The sequence below is a fragment of the Mustela nigripes genome, chromosome 7, assembly GCF_022355385.1.
Source record: "Mustela nigripes isolate SB6536 chromosome 7, MUSNIG.SB6536, whole genome shotgun sequence".
Taxonomy (NCBI): domain Eukaryota; kingdom Metazoa; phylum Chordata; class Mammalia; order Carnivora; family Mustelidae; genus Mustela; species Mustela nigripes.
Window position 1 is genome coordinate 76,733,135 of NC_081563.1, and position 19,685 is coordinate 76,752,819.

The window sequence follows — 19,685 nt, forward strand, 5'->3', positions numbered from 1 at the left end:
CAACTCAAGTCATGATCCCAGAGTCCTGGGATGGAGCCTCGCATCGTGCTCTCTGCTCAGCAGGTAGCCTGCTTCCTCCTCTCTCTGCCTGCTTCTCTGCCTGCTTGTAATCTCTCTCCCTGTCTAATTAATTTATTTATTTATTTATTTATTTATTTATTTTTTTAATATTTTATTTATTTATTTGACAGAGAGATCACAAGGAGGCAGAGAGGCAGGCAGAGAGAGAAAGAGGAGGAAGCAGGCTCCTAGCTGAGCAGAGAGCCCGATGTGGGGCTCGATCCCAGGACCCTGAGACCATGACCTGAGCTGAAGGCAGAGGCTTTAACCCACTGAGCCACCCAGGTGCCCCTATTTATTTATTTTTTAAAAGGAAATACAACCGAACATTTTACTATATATGTATCAAAAAAAGATATATGTAGGGATGATATGTAAAGTGCCTAATAAAGATAAATATATAAATCACAAATTTAAAAAGGATTTCTCTTTGTTCTCCAAATTAAAAAAGATATATACCAATACTGTTCACCCTTAAAAAGGAAGAAAGTTCTGATGCATGCTACAGCATAGGTGAACCTTGAGACCATTATACTAAGTGAAATAAGTCACAAAAAGACAAATACTGTATGATTCCACTTCTGTGAGATGTCTCAGAGCAGTCACATTCACAGAAGCAGAAGGTAGAATGGGAATGGTATTTGCCAGGGTCTGGAGTGGGAGGGGAAAATAGTGAGTTATTGTTTAATGGGTATACAGTTTCAGTTTTGTAAGATGAAGAAGGTCGAGAGTTTGTGCAGCAGTGTGAATACACTTAACATTACTGATCTGTACACGTAAAAATGGTTAAGAAGTAAGTTTATCTTATGTGTTTTTCACTACAATAAGAAATGAAATCAGTAAATAAGTAGATATATTCTATAAAACTGCTTACCAAGCAGTATTAGCTGCTGTGCCAGTAATTCGTCAATTCATTTGTCTGTTTTTAGGACTTGATGTAATTTGTTAGTTTGCAGCTCTCACTAGTTAAATGATGTCTGTGTTTGAGTCATGAGTTCAGATAGAGAAGTACATTAAATCTTCCATTGATGTCTTCAGTGAATCGATAATCATTCGATTCCCAGCTCCCCACGTCAGGGCCAAGCACACATCTGGTTTCTGCGCTTCCCCCGTGACCCGAACGCCGAGAGCTGTGCCCTGACATGGTGCCTGCCCTGGGCAGCCACCCCACCTTCTCTGCTTGCCCTGACAGAGCCCGTGAGGGCTACCGCGTCGTGCACGTACCATTTTTCGTCTCTGCAGCTGTGAATAAAATGCTCGAAGATGGTTTTGTGAAGGCTTGTTTATTTTTTATATAAAATTTTTAGCAGCTTTACCTCAGTGCTATTCCACAAATTAACTTCTCTCCCTAATAGAACAAGTTTTTAAGAGGAAGCAAAAATGAATTGGGTAAAATAGGTTAGCATAAGGGAACACATGATGGTAACACTGTCTGTCTTTATCATGCAGGGATGAGCCACCAAAACCAACATTAGCTTTGGAATATACATATGGAAGAAGAGCAAAAGGGCATAATATAGTGAGTGGTTTTTTAAGTGATATTGCTGTGCCTGTAGATGGAGAATTAATAATGCCAACTTTGTTTTAGATTTTTGTCTTATCTATAATCAGTAAACATAGCCAGTTATACATTTCATCGCTATGTGCTTTTAGACTTCAAATGCACCTTTGCAGATGTGAAGCCAACCCAAACTGTGAAAATAATTTAGCCTTCTTCTGGGTTGTGCCTTAGAATGCTGGAGTAAGTTTCCCTTGTAACTTTTTTGTACAGTTTTTGGACACATTATATTAATTGTGTTAATGTGACTTTTTCTTCTTTAAAGTGGGAATAATATTGTTACATCCTGTCACCCCCAAAAATCTGCTAAAAATACGAGTTTGACTTGTAGAATATTTTTTAAAATATATTATTCAAGATCCAAATTATTAGCATTTTTACAAGTATATCTTGAAGTTAGTAAAACTACTTGAGACCTAAGGCCATAATTGGTTACAATCCTATTTTCACTTGTTTCGACTCAAAGGAAAGTTGGAGATTAGTTAGGACAGGAGAGTTTATGGCATATGTTAGAAGGATAAAAAAAAATCTGAAATAGAATCCTCATGTGGAGTTCTCCCATGAAAAAAGGTCATTTCTTAGAGTTAGGCGTATGGAAGAACAATCATACTGTGCTTCTCCCATAAGAGACAAATTCTTACAGATTGATCTAGTCCAAATGTTAGATCATTAGTTAAAACTGCCTGTTGCTAGATTTACCAGTGAAGATTGGTTATTAAGACTGTGATATTAAAAAGAAAAGAAACAACATAATATAGTGAGATGTGGGAAAACCTTCTTTTTGTGACTCACATGAATTTTAATATGAACGAAGACAGAGAAATGGGATTATCATTTTCATTGGAAACTTTGAAATAACTTTCATAGCTTCACTTTTGAGAAGAGCTCTAAAAACTTCCCTTGGTCAAATTGTGATTCAATGGAGATTTTGCAGTGAAAAATTATTTCCCCCATAAACATTAGTGATTAATATATTAACAGCAAATATTCAAATATCAATAGCAAAACAATCTTAGTGATTATGAGATGATAATTTGTCAAAAATACTCACCTAAAGCGTGCTTTTTAAAAATTTTTTAAATTTTTTTTTAATAGCGTATAATGTATTATTAGCCCCAGGGGTACAGGTCTGTGAATCGTCAGGCTTACACACTTCACAGCACTTACCATAGCACATATCTTCCCCAGTGTCCATAACCCAGCCACCCTCTCTAAAACTTGCTTTAACGACTGTCTGTCTCTTCCAGGTTAATGGCAATAGATGTATGAAAACTCATGTGACTTTCTTTTTCCCCTAAACTTTGTGTTGGCAAGTTGGGCTTTTCCATATTCGTTTTGGAAGATTGAATGTCTTTCTCAAATTTAATGTTTCTTAAGAGTTCCAAATGGAAGCAGTGTGTCTGCTCCTCACACAGACATGGTATCCCAAAGTCTCCTGAGCAACCAGGAGGAAGCAGAGAAGCCATTAGTTAGTAGTCAAAGATGGTTGTCACGGAATAGATGCTCTTACTCCCGAGCTGCATGGCTGCCTCACCGTTAAAATCCCCCAGTGCTTAGGAGTGCTTTGAAAGGGAATTAGTTTTTCTGTCTCTTCTTGTTCTCCACCTACCATGTTAAGGTTTCATCCTTGTTTTTTTTGGAATAGATGTCACAGTGCATTTTGGGAAGAGAAAGAGGGAAGCTTTGAATGCCAAGAAAAGGTTTATTGAGGACTGCAATATTTTGTATCCATAATTATTACTGGCTGATGCTATGAACTTAAGTAGTATTGAAAAATAAAATAATAATAATAACATGAAAAATACCTGTTTTTTCAGCCGAAAGATATTGCTCACTTCTGGGAACTAGGTGGAGGAACGTCTTTATTGGACTTAATCAGCATCCCCATCACAAGTGATACCTTACGGTAAGTGAGCCCAACCCAGGAACAGTTGTTCATCACGTACCCAGTAGTGTCCATGAATGAATATGCCTGGGCTGTTGGGAGTCAGAATTTGAGGGGGCAGTTTTATGTTGCTGAAGGGTTACACTCCCTTCCTTTCTGTGCTCTTCAAGTGTCGTGCTTTTCCAAGAGATGTTTAAAAAAACCAGGGTTTGGTTTGTGCTGACAGCTGGCATTCCAACTGGTAACATATTTTGTAAGCCTGCAAGCAAACAAACAAGATATGTCAAATAAGTCAAATAACACTTGAGCAATGAATTCACTTGGCAAACATAAATTTGAAAACCTTGGTTCTTTTGAGTACCCGCCCAAGTGTGAGCTAATTCAGCCCTGTGCATTTTCTTCAGCTGGATATTTAAATCTACCTTCGAATTTAATGCTACTTAGTACCCCAGAAGCTTTACCCAAGGAGGTACAAAGTCTTAGAGGAGGGACAAAGTCTTTCTATTTGCTGACCTTAAATAGGAACTTGAGGAAAACCTCAAACTCTTTGGTTGTGTTTCCTGACAATGACTCCCACATGTTGGCCAAATCAGACATGGAAAATTGTGACATTTCTCGCAGTGTTCCTGGGAATGCGTCTTAGCCAAGGAAAACATGCATTTTTAAATCTGAAATATCTTACTCTTGTCAGAGTTAACAGAAACCATTGCTGCTGCCTGGACCAGATACAAAGGGCTTGACAGTTACTTGTTACATTTCAGCTGTTAAGATCTTTAGGGTATGGACTGATTTCTCTTGAACAGAACAATTGTTTTTCCATAAGCTAGCTGGTTGCTGATAATGTTGGCTTTATTTGTCCAGTGTTATTTCCTTCTTTTAAAGAAATTTCATTAGCTGTCTTTTACTTGTTATAAAAGTAGCATATGCTCATGTAGAGATCTTGGGAAAACACTGAAAGGTAGGAAGAAGGTAAGAGTACCCATAATCACCTGAAAATAACTCTTGTTAACATGCCAAGGTATTTCTTTCAGTGTCCTCAGCCTTTATAAATGTACTTTGTACAGTTTAGGGATGTTTTCTATGTGTGTTTAGATCTTGCTTTTTCACGTATAACCACCATTTCCCCCTGACATTATGTTTCAGCAACATGGAATTTTACCTCTATATAGATTTTCATTTGTCCTCCTTTAACAGAGACAAATCATGGAGGGCCCCCTGGGAATGAGGGCCACTCCTAGTGGTGTGGTTGAGAGAAGGCAGGACGGGAGAGATGCTGAGGAACCAGAGCTGCCAGGCATTGTGGCCTGAGGTGGAAAGAAGAGCAAATGGCTGGGAGCTGCTCTTACTGGGCTGGGAGCTGGCTCCAGTTCTGGCCATGACTCTGCTGCCATCACCCTGTCAAATGATCTCACTCCCCTCCTCTGGCCCAAGAGGCTCCAGGCCTGATGGCCTTGTGGAAATTATGCTTTCTGCAGGAAGCCACATTCTCCCACAGCATCTTTAATGTCTCACTTTGTGAGTTCTTGGGTCTTCGTTCCCTGGAATCCCAGGGCAGCCGTGGCTTGCTTTACGAGGGAAGGTCAGGGTTCTGATAAACACACAGAAGGGAAGCTGGAGGCCTGCATCCAAAGTAGTTTGCTGAGTGCTTAAGGAATTCATGAAAAACATTTCACGCCTAATGTTGTTGCAGATCTTAGAGTGTTTTGTGACTGGAATCAATTTGACACATAATTAATTTCCTTGTGTTGGAGAAAGCCCAGCAACTTGTGAAAAATAATATTGCCAAATGCTATTAGATACTGTTTATCTTCCATACAGTGATTATAAGTGCATTAAACAGACTTTACATAATTTGTAATGGAGCATTTCCTGTGGTTTCATTCCCTGTTTAAAGAGGTGGTTGTGTTTAAAAAAAAAAAAAAAGTTTGTTTTTTTTTAATAGGAGATCATGCCATTTGAGACAACATGGATGGGCCTACAGGGTACTGTGCTACATGAAATAAGTAAGAATGAGGAAGACAGATACCATAGGATTCCACTTATAAATGGAATCTAAAAAAAAAGAAACCAAAAGCAGAAACAGACACGTAAATACAGAGAGCACACTGATGGCTGCGGAGGGAGGGGGTGGAGGGATGCGCACAGTGGATGAAGGGGAGCGGGAGACACGGGCTTCTGGTTATGAGTAAGTCACAGGGATAAGAGGCACAGCATAAGGAATACAGTCAGTGATATCGTAATAGTGATGTAATGGGACAGACGGCAGCCACACTCACAGTGGGGACAGCATCGTGTATAAACTTGTTAATCACTAAGTTATACACCTGAAACTAATGTGACAGTCTGTCAACTATACTCAAAAATTATTTTGCTGTTATTTGCTATGAAGGAAAAATAACACAGGTGTGTACAGTGCAATGGAAATACAAACTTTAATTTTGGAAAAAGGTTGAGTATTCTGTTATGTTTTCACCTCAAGTTACTTTTTATTTGGAAAAATAATAGATTTTTGGTTACATAACATTTTACCACAGTAAAAAAAGTAAAACCATAATCAGTGTGTTTTTTAAACAACCATACTAACCCCCTACAATAAATTTAATTTCTTATAAAGATATATATTATTTATTATTATAGTCAAGTAAAGCTATTATGGGTTTATTAAAATGATGTAGATCTGATTAGCTATACAACTTAATGATGTGCTGATTTTATAGCAAACCTCGATAATTACTGTATAAAAGACTATTTTCTGAAGTTAGACCTATAGTATAGAATTTAGTTACCGTTTCGCTTGAATTACACAAAATAGCTGGTTTTTCTCTAACCAAAAGAACTGATATAATTATAAAATGACTAACATGTATTTGTAATTCCTTGCTATATCTAACAGAATGGTTGCCCTGTTGATCAGGGGGAACATACTGGCTTGTGATTATGGCTCTTCATACTTACTATGACCATGTTCTGAAATACTCCTTTTGTTTTTTGTTTTGATAAAATGTCCTCACATTTTATCCCTTGCCACTTTTAAGTGTACATGTATCTACTCCTTATGCAGCCATCACCACTATCTCCAGATTTTTTTTCTTTCTTCCATTCTCTGTCCCCATGAAACACTGATTCCCTACAGTCCCCTTCCCTGGCCCTTGGCAGCCACCTTCATACGCACTATGAATTTCTGTGAATCCGACTACTCTAGGGCTCTCCTGTTCATGAAGTGGTGCGGTACTTGTCCTTTGAGTCTGGCTTCTTTCACGCCACAGAATGTCTTCAGGTTCACCTGTGTCAGAATTTCCTTCCATTGGTATTCTGCTGGGTGGATATACTGCATTTTGTTGAAGAATTCAGCCATGGATGGGTATTTGGGTCATTCCCACCTTTTGGCTATTGTGAATAGTGCTGCCATGAGCGTTAGTGTAGAGATACCTGTTCGAGTCCCTGATCTCAGATACTCCTGGAAGTGGAATTGCTGGATCATATGGTAATTGCTTAATTTTTTGAGGAACCAGCATACTGTTTAACACAGTAGGAATTTCACATTTTACATTCTCCCCAGCAATGCTCAAGGATTCTGATTTCTCTGTTTTCCTACCAGCACTTGTTATTGGTGTTTTGTTCTGTTTTTGTCTTACCATAGCTATCCTAAGGAGTATGTTAGTAATCCTTATGTTACTGTAAGGATTAGGGATATTGGGCATCTTTTCATATATTAATGGCCGTTTGTAGATCTTCTTGGAAGAAATGTCTGTTGGTGTCTTTTGCCCATTTTTTTGTGGGTTTGTTGTTGATGAGTTTGATTTGTTTGAGTGACAGGAACACGAGTACACATTCATGTGATGATGGCAGTGGTGTGCATGGTCACCAGGGGTGTGCATTCAGAGAGGCCCCATCGTAGAGCAGGACGTGTGGCTCTGGATCTACGGCTCTACAGTTTACTAGTTCTATAAATCTGCGCCTCGGACTTCTAATCCATATGATGGGCATCATAACATCTTCTCGGAAGGGTTGTTGCAAAGATTTAGTAAAGGAGATAGTCCCCTGCCTGGGGCCATCCGTACATCTGTTCTCTGTGACCTAATTGTCATGTTGTTGCTTGTGCTCTCATTCTTTGTTTCCATTCTCTAGAGGACACAGTAAAATTGGGTTGGATCATCACATTGTTGGACCTGATCGCTTGCAGATTATTTGAATTGGATTATTATTAGTACAAACAAAACCTTCAGTGCCACTGTTGGTTATAACACTTAAATATCACTAGAGTAAATTGCTGGAATAAATAAGGCTATAACTTTGGGCTGTCTCTGTGTGTGTTTTGTCTTAGAAAAGTGCTATATGTTTTGTTTGATCTTTAAGCGATAGTGTTATTCTTAGAGAATAAATTTCAGTATAATAAAGTTTCAAGACTGTAATTACTTTGAGTCTTTTTTAAGAAATGTTTTTATTTTTTTTAGGACATTTTCTCTTGTTCTTGTTTTGGATCTTTCGAAACCTAATGACCTTTGGCCCACCATGGAAAATCTGTTGCAAGCCACAAAAAGCCATGTGGATAAAATGATAATGAAACTGGGCAAGACCAATTCTAAAGCAGCTTCTGAAATGAGACAGAAGATATGGAGTAATATGCAGAAGGACCATCCAGTGAGTTACTGTTGGGATTATTCCCGGAATCCTTAGCCCCATACATAGTTAAAGATAACATCACAAACAGCTTCCTTAGATTTTTATGCATGATTTGAAATTCATTTGATGTAGATGAACTTGTTCACTGGAAAATTATAGCAATTTAATAAAACCTCAGTGAGAGCAAAACAAGGAAAATGATTTCTCATGTCTTCTTGTTAGACATTCACTGTGATTGTTATGGCATATTATACCAATCAAAAGAAATAGAGTTTTGAAGTAGTAGTTTGATATTGATTTTATAACCTCTGTAAAATGAAGATAAAAAACGGACTGTACAAAAGTCACCTGGCAAAGAGCAGATGAAGCTACAAGTTTAAGCAATGAGTAGAGTTTTCACAGCCTTCATTGTCACTCTGTACTTTACATTCATTTAGTGTCTGTCATATATTCAATATCTTTTGATTATCTGACAACTAACTAAATTGAAAAGTTGCAGCGATGGTAACACAGGTCTTTCAGTACAACCATGAATATTATTTTCTAGAAAACCTGCAGCACTATCTTATGTTGCCCAGCTTTATAGGGAATATGAGGATGAAACTGATAGTTTATGGTTTCCATCCGTGCAGTGTAAATGCTACTGCAACAAAAGCTAATACCAAATAGTAAATAATAAAAACAGGCCGATTACATGTTATTTAAGAAAATGGGACAGAATATAACAAATAAATAAATATGGTAATTTAGGAATTGCCATTTCTTGTTTTATTCTTGAGGTATATAATTTAGCAAGTGAAAGTTAAAAATTCAGACAACCTCTATGTCAAGCCAAATCAACATTTCTAAAAAGACTAAAATGGTATATTTTTAGAAGTCAATAGAATTTTCTGAATACATAGTACTAAGCAATTTATAATAATCAATAAAATATGTTAACAGGATCGTGAATTAATCGACCCATTTCTAATACCTCTGGTCATAATTGGAAGTAAATACGATATTTTTCAGGTAAGCTTTTCCACTTCTAGTTAAGGTGGTGGTTTATGCTTACCCAGGCTTTATGGTAGAGGAACAAAAATTATAGTGATATGAGAAAAATGATTCTGTGAGGGAGAAATCAAGGAGTCACACATCTTAAGGATTTTGGAAAAGAAGACATAGTGGGGAAAGAAAATATGTAAAGAACAATACATACAGTGGAGTGGGGATAAGGCAGTCAGGGGGGATGGGTGGATTGAGAAACTGAATCTTTCACTGAGTCACTGAGGGATAGGGCTGATTTCCTAACTTTCAAATTGAAGAAAGTGGAAAATTGGTTTCTTCTTATCTTTGCTTGTCAGAGAATCCCTAGGGTATTCCACACTGTAAAATGTGTGCTCATATCTAAATTCTATTGAGCTAAGTGTTTAAACAAGAAAAGATCTGATAGCTATAGTTCTAGAAGGCTGCAGCTACTGTTCAACTCTCTATAGGAACAAATATCAGGGTAATGGAGTCCTACTCCTCAGGGTATGTTCCAAAAAAAAAAAAATCATATATTTCTATACTTGATAATTTTCAGCTTCCTGCTACAAGAATTTAATTTTCTCAACTTGCTTTTTCTTTTTAAAAACCTATTTCTTCAGGATTTTGACTCTGAGAAGAGGAAGGTTATATGCAAGACCCTTCGATTTGTTGCACATTATTATGGAGCATCATTAATGGTTCGTACATTTCTTATACTTTGGCTTGAGTGTGGGCAGCACCAAACTTAGAAAGATTAGCAATTTGATGCACAGTTGTAAATACTAATGTTTTTACTAGTACACATAGTTCCATCCTTCCCTTTCCTACTGCCTCCAAATCCTCTTGTTATGGAATGTTTGAAAATGTATTTCTAGAACATACTCTGCTAGATGGCCAACCATGTCTTCAGAGCAATTGCTTATGTCCATAAACCCCGGTCAGAATCTCGGGCATATTCTCTGCCGAACATGGAGCCTAATCTGGAGGGGCGCCTGGGTGGCTCAGTGAGTTAAAGCCTCTGCCTTCGGCTCAGATCATGATCCCAGGGTCCTGGGGTTGAGCCCCACATCAGGCTCTCTGCTTGGCGGGGAGTCTGCTTCTCCCCCCAACCCCTGCCTACTTGTGATCTCTGTCAAATAAATGAAGAAAATCTTAGGGGCACCTGGATGGCTCAGTGGGTTGAGCCTCTGCCTTTGGCTCGGGTCATGGTCTCAGGGTCCCAGGATCGAGCCCCACATCGGGCTCTCTGCTCAGCAGGGAGCCTACTTCCTCCCTCTCTCTGCCTGCCTCTCTGCCTACTTGTGATCTTTGTCTGTCAAATAAATAAATAAAATCCTTAAAAAAAAAAAAAAGAATTAGAACCTGGGGGCCCCTGGGTGGCTTAGTTGGTTAAGCGGCTGCCTTTGGCTTAGGTCATGATCCCAGGGTCCTGAGATCGAGCCCCACATTAGGCTCCCTGCTCAGCGGAGAGCCTGCTTCTCCCTCTTCCTCTGCCTGCTGCTCTGTGTACTTGTGCTCTCTTTCTCTCTGTCGAATAAATAATAAAAGTATTAAAAAAAAAAAAGAATTAGAATCTGTCTTCTCCTAAGAGAAAAGAGAAAAAAAACCCTTTAACAATGTGTTCTTTTTTTAAACTTCAAAACAGAACAAAACACTGTTTTGTGTTAGGGGTTAAAACCATGAACTTGAGAGTCATGCTGTCTGGGTTCAAATGTCAGGACAGCCATTTATCAGATGAGTGATCTCAGGCCATGTCGTCTCACTCAAGCCCCAATCTCCTCCAGGGTAAAATGGACAAAACCCAGTGCCTTCTTCATAGGGTTGTTGTGAAAGTAAGTGAGAGAGTAAGGTGATGTGCTCACCACAGGGCCTGAAACAGTATTCCTTAGTAAATGTTGCTTATTATAATAACTGTTACCCTTACCTTCCATAGCAGGAATAAGGGATTAAGGGTATTCTTTAATGCAATAAGATATAAAAGCACTTTTATTTAAAAGAAATACTATCTTCCCATTTGAATGGTTTCTTTTTCCTGGTACATTAAGTGCTCGGAGGAAGCTGGAGACAACACGGTCTATCCCTGGCCTTCATGGCTAGGATATTATGACTAAAACTGATGAATATAATCTATATTTAAAATTTTTATACTTCTGAAGACTCCAAATTGCATTGTGTATTTTTTTAAAAATCAACACCTTTTATGTTTATACTCTATCTCTTTGTATATTAAATTGACAGAGTGCTTTGGAAATACTTTTTTTTTAACTGTTTCAAAGAGATATGGGGAGTTTAAAATGAATGTATCTAGAATACAGAAGCAAAGACCATGGATCTTGTAGTTTCTTATTTTTACTGTAAGATAGTTCTGGTTGCTTAGCTGAGGGAACACTCTATCTTTTTAGGAACAGATCACGTTTATGACCAGTTGGAATCTAGTCTAGTGGACAAATATTAGATCAGCCCAGGCCTCAGCAGGTCTAGAAGGTCCTACGAGATCAGGGTCTTCTAGGGAATGGATTTGAGAAAAGCTTCATCTCAGCTTTCAGCAAGCTAGAGGGATGAGAGGTTGGGTTAGAGGAGCCCTTCTGGACCAGGAGAACCATAACGATTGTATAGCTGCCCAGACCAGGAAGAGAGTTACAAAGCCCTCTCCTTCCATTTGACTTCTCGTCTTCCCCACCCCCCCATTCAAGAGAATCCGTTTGGTGCTGCTTGAAAAGATAGATGGATACTCAACAGTTATTTTTTTAGCCCTTTAGTTGATCCTTTCTAATTCGGTCAAGAAGATGGACTCACCATTATGAGTTAATAAAAATTTAAAAATAGAAAGACATGGATAGGGGTGCTTGGGTGGCTTAGTTAAGTGTCTGCCTTCTCCTCAGGTCATGGTCCCAGCATCCCGAGATTGAGCTCCACGTTAGGCTCTCTGCTCAGCAGGAAGCCTCCTTCTCCCTCTGCCTCTACCTGCTGCTCCCCCTGTTTGTGCTCCATCAAATAAATAAATAAAATCTTTAAACAAAAAAAGAAAAGAAAACATTGATAAGTAGGACCAGATTCAGTGGAGATCTGCCAGGATGGTATGAGACTTAAAAATGTGATGTGTGGGGCGTCGGGGTGGCTCAGTGGGTTGGGCCTCTGCCTTTGGCTCAGGTCATGATCTCAGAGTCCTGAGATCGAGCCCTGCATTGGGCTCTCTCCTCAGCAGGGAGCCTGCTTCCCCCCTTTCTCTGCCTGCTTCTCTGCCTACATATGATCTCTCTCTCTCTGTCAAATAAATAAATAAATGAAATCTTTTTTTAAAAATGTGATATATGAGGAGGAGTATAAAATTATGTTTTGTCATCAAGAATGTGATAATGCTCTTTAAATATTCAAAGGATAGGTATTGGAAGGAATCCAAAAGGTTTAGGGATTAGATATTCTTTGCTCTCTCAGAGTCAAGAACAAGGAATCAGTGGAGCAGAGTTTATCTCAAAATAAGAAAGAACTTTCTAATACTACCATTATCTGAAAATGGAATGAGTTGCTTTGGGAGATGATGGGTTTCCGTTGAGTTTAGCCAAGCAGAAGCTCTAAGCTATTTGTGGAGGATGTTTCAAGGCAATTGATGTGACAGATTTGAGGTGGGGGGGGTCAGAAAGTTTCTCATGTCCTCCCAGCCCTTCTGTGAAATGACATTTGTGATGAGGTATTTTCCTTTCCACATAGGAAACATAAATAATAATACTAATAAAGTTGTGTTTTAAAAATTTAGTTTTTTTATACTTTTAAGCCTCAAAAGAAGTATTAAAAAATGTTTCAATTTTCAAAAGTCAATGTATTAAATTTAATATATTCACGTGAGTAAATACTTTGCCTGGGATCCTGTCCTTAATCCAGAATGAATCTTACCCTGAAAACTGATTTCTTTGCCTTATAAAATTACTTTTCATTTTGCTGCAGGGTTGTTTTTCCCACTTTCATACATCTTAGCCATTCTGATTTGGCTGAGTAACTTCTGGTATTTTCAAAAATTTTCAAATCAAATTTCAAAAAATCCAAAATCAAGTCTTAAAAGATTTGTAGGGTAAGCACATGTCCTGATGTTCACCTGAGGTCTCAGCTTAATTATTAATAATATCACCCGCTTTAATTCTCTGGAGTGTTCTGGTTATGGTCACCCTAGTTGCATACCACCCCTGAGAATGTTTAGTAGCTTCCTTTGCAGACTTAAGGGCAATTCTGAAGAGAAGTTAAAATATCTTTTTAATGAGTATCAGTATTGTTGAACTAGTCTGTAGTTTCCCTGCTGGCTTTTTGGAAGATAGTAATATGCCCGTGGATGGAAAAGTTGTTTATGATGTATACCTCCTATTTTCTACCAACCAGACTGTATTTTGAAAATAATTATGATCCATATGTGGGAGTAGCTGAAATGATTAGTACATACACATGTCCCTTCAGTATTGTGCACTCAGGAAGCTTGAAGAATGAGTTAAAACAAATTTATTGAGATTATTTTCCTTTTTTCAGGTTGCTGTCTGCTCTAACACAAGTGTGTGTTGGGCAAATAAATAATTCTGTCTGCAATTTGTACTTGTTCAGAGCCATATTGTATTTTACCTGTTTCTGTGATTTGAAAATACAGCATATATTCTCCTGATTTTATTTTTTTAGTTTACCAGTAAATCAGAAGCTCTATTACTAAAAATACGTGGAGTTATCAACCAGTTAGCATTTGGCATTAACAAAAGGTACTGTTAAACTATACTTTTTGTATCTTTTTAATTTTTTTTGCCAATAATCTCATCTGATTATTGTTCTCAACTCATTATTGTTTCTTCGAAGAAAGTGTCCCCAGGTGGCTATTCTTAGAGAAATAATTCCATATTATTTCCTATTTCTTGTATTGTTTAAATATTATCTCAAATTGAAAAAAAAATATTATCTCAAATTGTACAACTAAAATGTTACATAACACTTAAGAGACTAGAATAAAATAGTAATATTACAGTTATTTCACTGATTTCTTCTACTTCTCTCATTTTAGTAGCTTTCCTTGTGTTACATTTTCTTATATTGATTAGGAACCGAACTGATCATTGTAGTATGTATATTTTTCTTAACATTGCTACTTTTCTTGGTTTTCATTTAAGGTAATTTGGGTCTGTCACTGTTTTTTCCCCTATAAAACTTTATTGATGCCAGACTTTTAGTTTTTGAAAAAGGTTAAGTAGATATTCACTCACTCATTTGGGGACAGTGCTCTCTCACTGGTAGCTAGATATAAAACTTGGCTCTTGTATTTACAGTAGAGCATGGCAGGATATTCGATTGCTAAACTAAATTAGACTCTCTTTTCTTCTTACCCATGTAGCAAATCAATATGTGTGGATCAGAATAAACCACTGTTTATCACAGCAGGATTGGATTCTTTAAGTCAAATAGGTTGGTGAACTTATTAAGATTGTTCAGTCTTTTTTTAATTGCTTATTGATTTCATCCTAGCCTGTGTTCACTTCATCTCCAATATACCACCATTTCTGAGTTCATTATCATTGCTGTTATTTATGTATTTATTTGTATATACAGTATTGATGCAGCATGCATCACATTGACATATTTGTAATGGAAGGAATGTTGCCACATAAGAAACTGATTTTGGATCTCTCTTTCACTAGAAAATTTTGCATGTATTTCTTTTCCCTCACTGATTTCCTGGTACTTTTAAATTTTAGCTTGTGGGGTTAAAAGAAAACCAGAAACACAAGAGTGGTCGGGAAAGTGAAAGCTATATATTACAGGCCTTGATGAAAAAAGTGATGGACTAAACCAAAAAAGAACAGTTGTACTAATTATGTATGCTTTAATTCTTCATTATGAAAATAGTTTGCTTCAGATGATGGGATGTATTTCCTAAACTTATGGACATTTTAGGCTTGTGAGCAGAAAGAATTTGAAAGCTTTGTATAATCAAGTTCCTTATCTTCCCACAGAAACTACTTTCATTGTGGAGGTTTGGGGCCTAGCAACTCCTTCTACTCAGAGGCTGACATAGTTTGGTTTTAATGCTCTAGTAGATAGTAGTTTTGTTCTTTATTTTTTATCCATAATTACTATTACATGCAAAAGTTGACTGGACTTCAAATGTAAATCTTTGTAATGAGATTATAGATTGAATTGGAATGAAAAGAGTAGAGGTTGTTAATGAGTGGTCACAAAGACTGGTTTTATGTTATAACTGTCATTAATACCAACTTAATTTCATTAGCTATGAGAATCACTGTGTGTACCGATAGATAATGCCCCTGAAAATAGCTGGAGGTCAAAAAGGAATGAGAATTAATGAATTTAAAAACCATGGAGCTTAGACCTCATCAAAATTAAAAACTTTTGCTCTTGATAGTCCATTTGAAAAGAATAAGAGGACATGCTACATGATGGGAGAAAATATTTTCAACTGCATATCTAACAAAGGACTATAGATATCTAGAATATATAAAGAAATTAACAGTAAAAACAAAATCCCATTAGAAAACAGCCAAAAGGGGCGCCTGGGTGGCTCAGTGGGTTAAGCCGCTGCCTTCGGCTCAGGTCATGATCTCAGGGTCCTGGGATCGAGTCCTGCATCGGGCTCTCTGCTCGGCAGGGAGCCTGCTTTGCTCTCTCTCTCTCTCTGCCTGCCTCTCCATCTACTTGTGATTTCTCTCTGTCAAATGAATAAATAAAATCTTTAAAAAAAAAAAAAAAAAGAAAACAGCCAAAAGACAAGCATTTCACCAAGGATATACAAATGGCAAATAAGCATATGAAAAGATGTTTAATATCTTTAATCATTAGGGAAATGCAAATTGAAACCACAGTGAGGTCATCAGAATAGCTAACAAAAAATAGCGACAACACCAAATGCTGGCAAGAATATGGAGAAACTAGATACTCCTACATTGCTGGTGGGAATGTAAAATGATAACAGCCACTCTTGAAGACAGTTTGACAGTTTTTTTTATTTTTATAAAACTAAACATACTATTATATGATCTGGAAATGCATTATTGGGTATTTATCTCAGAGAAATTAAAAGTTACGTTCACATGAAAATCTCTACACAAATGTTCATGGTGGCTTCATTTGTAATAGTCCCAAACTTGAACAACCAGATGTTGTTTGAAACTCTGTACTATGGTATGGTATGTCCACACTGTAGAATACTACAGAGCAATAAAAAGGAACAAACTATTGGTACACGCAGTAACTTGGATGAATCACCAGGGAATTATACTGAGTGAAGAAAAGCCAATCAGAAAAGATTATATACAATATGATTCTATTTATGTAAAATTTTTGTGATGAAAAATTTTAGAAATGGGAGGAAAGATTAATGGTTATCAGAGGTTAGGGACAGGACTGTAGGTGGGGAGGTGTAGGAGAAGAGATTCGGAAGGGGTGGTGTGGATATAAAAGGGCAGAGCAAGGGATCCTTGAGACAGTGGCATTGTGCAGTATCTTGTCTGTGGGGGTGGATACATTTACCTACAAAGGTGATAAAACTTGTATAGAACTTAATACACACACACACACACACACACACATACACACACACAAATGAGGACAAGTAAAAAACTTGGGAAAGCTGAGTAAGATTGGTGGATTGCATCACTATCTTTCCCACCAAAGTGGTAAGGAGGTCCTGAAAGAGCAACATTATAAATACTAGAAAAGAAAGAATGAGAAATCTCAGATTATAGATTGACTATTGCCAAGAAGTGGCAAAGTTTTTTCAGATTAAATTACACAATCTGTACATAAAGATACTCTCATTATAAAATGTTAGAATAGTTCATCCAAGGATCAAGTTTGATGTGCATACTTCCAGACTATTTTCTATACATGGGAAGTAGAAAAACCTACTTGTTTGAACATAACTGGATCATTCTGTAGCTAGCATTTTGAAAGTTTCCCTTTCTACTCAGTATGTCTTAGTGGTTTTCCGTGTTAATGCTGTAGTTGGATTTGGTGTTTTGACTGCTGTAGGGTTACAAAGCATAGCTGTGCATAGTGATTTGGTTCACTATACCCTCACTGATGGACAGTTTGTGGCCAGTTTTTCACTAATAAAAATGATGCTGCAGTGTGAAATCATTAATATCTGTGTGCAGGTGTTTCTGGATTATACACCAAAAATGGGGGTTTCTGGGTAATAGCGTATAACCTTTTTCCATATTTGTATGTCAGTTAGTAGTGCCAAATTAGCTTCTAAATTAGTTGTCCCAATTTGTACTCTAATGAGTAGCACATAAGAGTGTTTCCTTACAAATTCACAAACACACGAGAATATCAAACTTAGTAGTTCACCAGATGGCAACATAAGTATGGGGAAAGAGAATCACAACTCTTTACTCTGTCTCTTCTTCCTCTAGTACTAGATAATCTGTGGCCTTGCTACACTGGGTTGGTGTAAATGTTAAGAGTGGCTGTATTAGGGAAAAGGGAAATGAGTGATCTTGGATTTGTATTTTTCTGAGTGTCCTGTTTTATTGATTGTCAGGTTTTAATCAGTGTAGTCATTTTGTGTACAATTTCCAATTTTAGGATCTCCTCCTGTTCCTGATAATGATATTGGAAAACTTCATGCCCATTCACCAATGGAGTTGTGGAAGAAAGTGTATGAAAGGGTCTTTCCACCAAAGGTAAAGATTTCTAATTCTTTTAAAGCAAGAATTTTTGTGCATTATTCAATTTATTAGAAAATGTTCCAGTGAGCCTATTATAATTACTTTGTTTTCTACTCTTGCATGCTCAAAAATCAATTAAATATGTGCCAAAAAACTATTATACATGAGGCACTGTGGGTTTTAAAAGATGAGCAAGACACAGCTCTTGCTCCACTTTCAAATTCAGCTCCCAGGGTGCCAGAGAAGGGAGAGACAGCAACTGGAAGGAGAGGGTGGGAGAGGGCCTTGTGGCATCTGAAATGGGCCACAGTGGTGATGATAAAACCTCAAAAGACCATAGACAGTCTGGCTGAGGCAGATGGTAGTCATGGACGGTTTGGGGGTATGGGCATAAATGACTTGAAGTGTAATTTCAGAGTATCAACACACTAAAAGATATCAAGGACCCTGCAAGAGACCCTCAGTATGTGGAAAGTGAAGTTGATGAAATGAGAATTCAGAAGGATCAGGTAGTATCTTTATCATTTATTTTATCTCGAGTTTTATCACAAAATATCTCTAGAATTTCATAGATTTTTCTCAATTTATTTTCTTTTTTTACTTTTAAAATTATCAAAGGGGTGCCTGGCTGGCTCGGTTGTTAGATTGTGCAACTCTTGATGTTTGGGATTATGAGTTTGAGCTCCATGGTTGGTGTAGAGAGTACTTAAAAATAAAATCTTAAAAATATATATAATTGAAATAGTACATCGTCACTATATAAAAGAAATTCTGATGTGCATAAAGAAGGAATTTAGGGCACCTGGGTGGCTTAGTGGGTTAAGCCTCTGCCTTCAGCTCAGGTCATGATCTCAGGGTCCTGGGATCGAGTCCCAGGGAGCCTGCTTCCTCCTCTCTCTGCCTGACTCTCTGCCTACTAGTGATCTCTGTCTATCAAATAAATAAATAAAATATTAAAAAAAAAAAGAAGGAATTTAAACCATTCCATCACCCAGAGATGACATAATGTTCACATATCCTTTTTGGGTTTTCCAGTTTATGTTGAAGATGGATAGTGATTCTTACCTTGCTAGGGAGAGAATGTCACAATATTCTTTTGTTTGTGGATTTATTTAGAAAATTCAGATAAACTTTTCTTGTACCAGAAAAATACAGGACTACCCAGTATGAAAGGATGCAAACACAGGATCTCTTAGGAAAGTGGTTAAAAATGGACTGTGTTCCACAGATGCCCAGCTAGTGCCATTTGTGATACAAAAGTCTGATATAAGAATGCAAGAGCTGGTAAATTCATCATGACCTGAAACTTAAAATTTTCTCAGATCTTTGAAATGAGACACTGTGCAGAACCCAAATTTTATATCAGCAAGCATTATAAACTGAATGCCCTGACAGCCCCTCCGGTGGGATTTGTAGAGCTCTGGCACTTGGGCCGTCACATTGTTGTAAGGGTAACCTGAACACAGCCATCCACAGGAGCAGTGACTAGGGTATTTTTCTCAGCACTAATTTTTCACCTTCAGGGACCCTAGAATAAGAAAACAAAACATCCTATTTAAACATAGGCCAGAAGACTTTTGAAAACTATGTCATGAATATTTAAAGGGTTCTGTTGCTGTCGCAAAGTGAGAGGCATGTTGTCAGAACAGTAATATGGCCTCACATGACCTTTATTATGTGTGCAGCTTAGCTAAGGATTAGCTGGAAGCCATCCCTGAATTAATATTTACCGAGGAGTCAATGACTACCTGCCATTGTTGATAAGAATATCTGTTTATATTGCATAGTGACCCCTTTTATTAGTACATACAGGTATTATGAAGGGGCTAGGGTGTTTTTCAGCATCATGATTTTCCACATTCAAATCCATATTCCATAACCTAAAACTAGGAATTTTAAC

General features: G+C 37.4%; 2 protein-coding genes across 6 annotated transcripts in view; one reads left to right on the forward strand and one right to left on the reverse strand.

The window, feature by feature from the left end:
• DYNC2LI1 (dynein cytoplasmic 2 light intermediate chain 1) overlaps positions 1-19,685 on the forward strand; it is a 68,215-nt gene that overhangs the window by 15,742 nt on the left and 32,788 nt on the right. For 3 of the 4 annotated variants that reach the window (XR_009405403.1, XM_059406215.1, XM_059406217.1), the window contains exons 4-12: positions 1,510-1,579; positions 3,436-3,524; positions 7,958-8,144; positions 9,069-9,137; positions 9,755-9,832; positions 13,791-13,867; positions 14,491-14,561; positions 17,703-17,800; positions 18,202-18,294. Coding sequence is in view for 3 of the 4 variants with exons in the window: in XM_059406215.1 (XP_059262198.1) it covers positions 1,510-1,579; positions 3,436-3,524; positions 7,958-8,144; positions 9,069-9,137; positions 9,755-9,832; positions 13,791-13,867; positions 14,491-14,561; positions 17,703-17,800; positions 18,202-18,294 (832 nt within the window). In the remaining variant the exon portion in view is untranslated. The remainder of the gene's footprint in view (positions 1-1,509; positions 1,580-3,435; positions 3,525-7,957; positions 8,145-9,068; positions 9,138-9,754; positions 9,833-13,790; positions 13,868-14,490; positions 14,562-17,702; positions 17,801-18,201; positions 18,295-19,685) is intronic. The other variant, XM_059406216.1, reaches the window with a different exon arrangement.
• The window catches only part of ABCG5 (ATP binding cassette subfamily G member 5), a 41,503-nt gene continuing 40,142 nt past the window's right edge, over positions 18,325-19,685 (reverse strand). For both annotated transcript variants that reach the window (XM_059406214.1, XM_059406212.1), the window contains one exon: positions 18,325-19,313. The gene's annotated coding sequence lies outside the window, so the exon portion shown is untranslated. The remainder of the gene's footprint in view (positions 19,314-19,685) is intronic.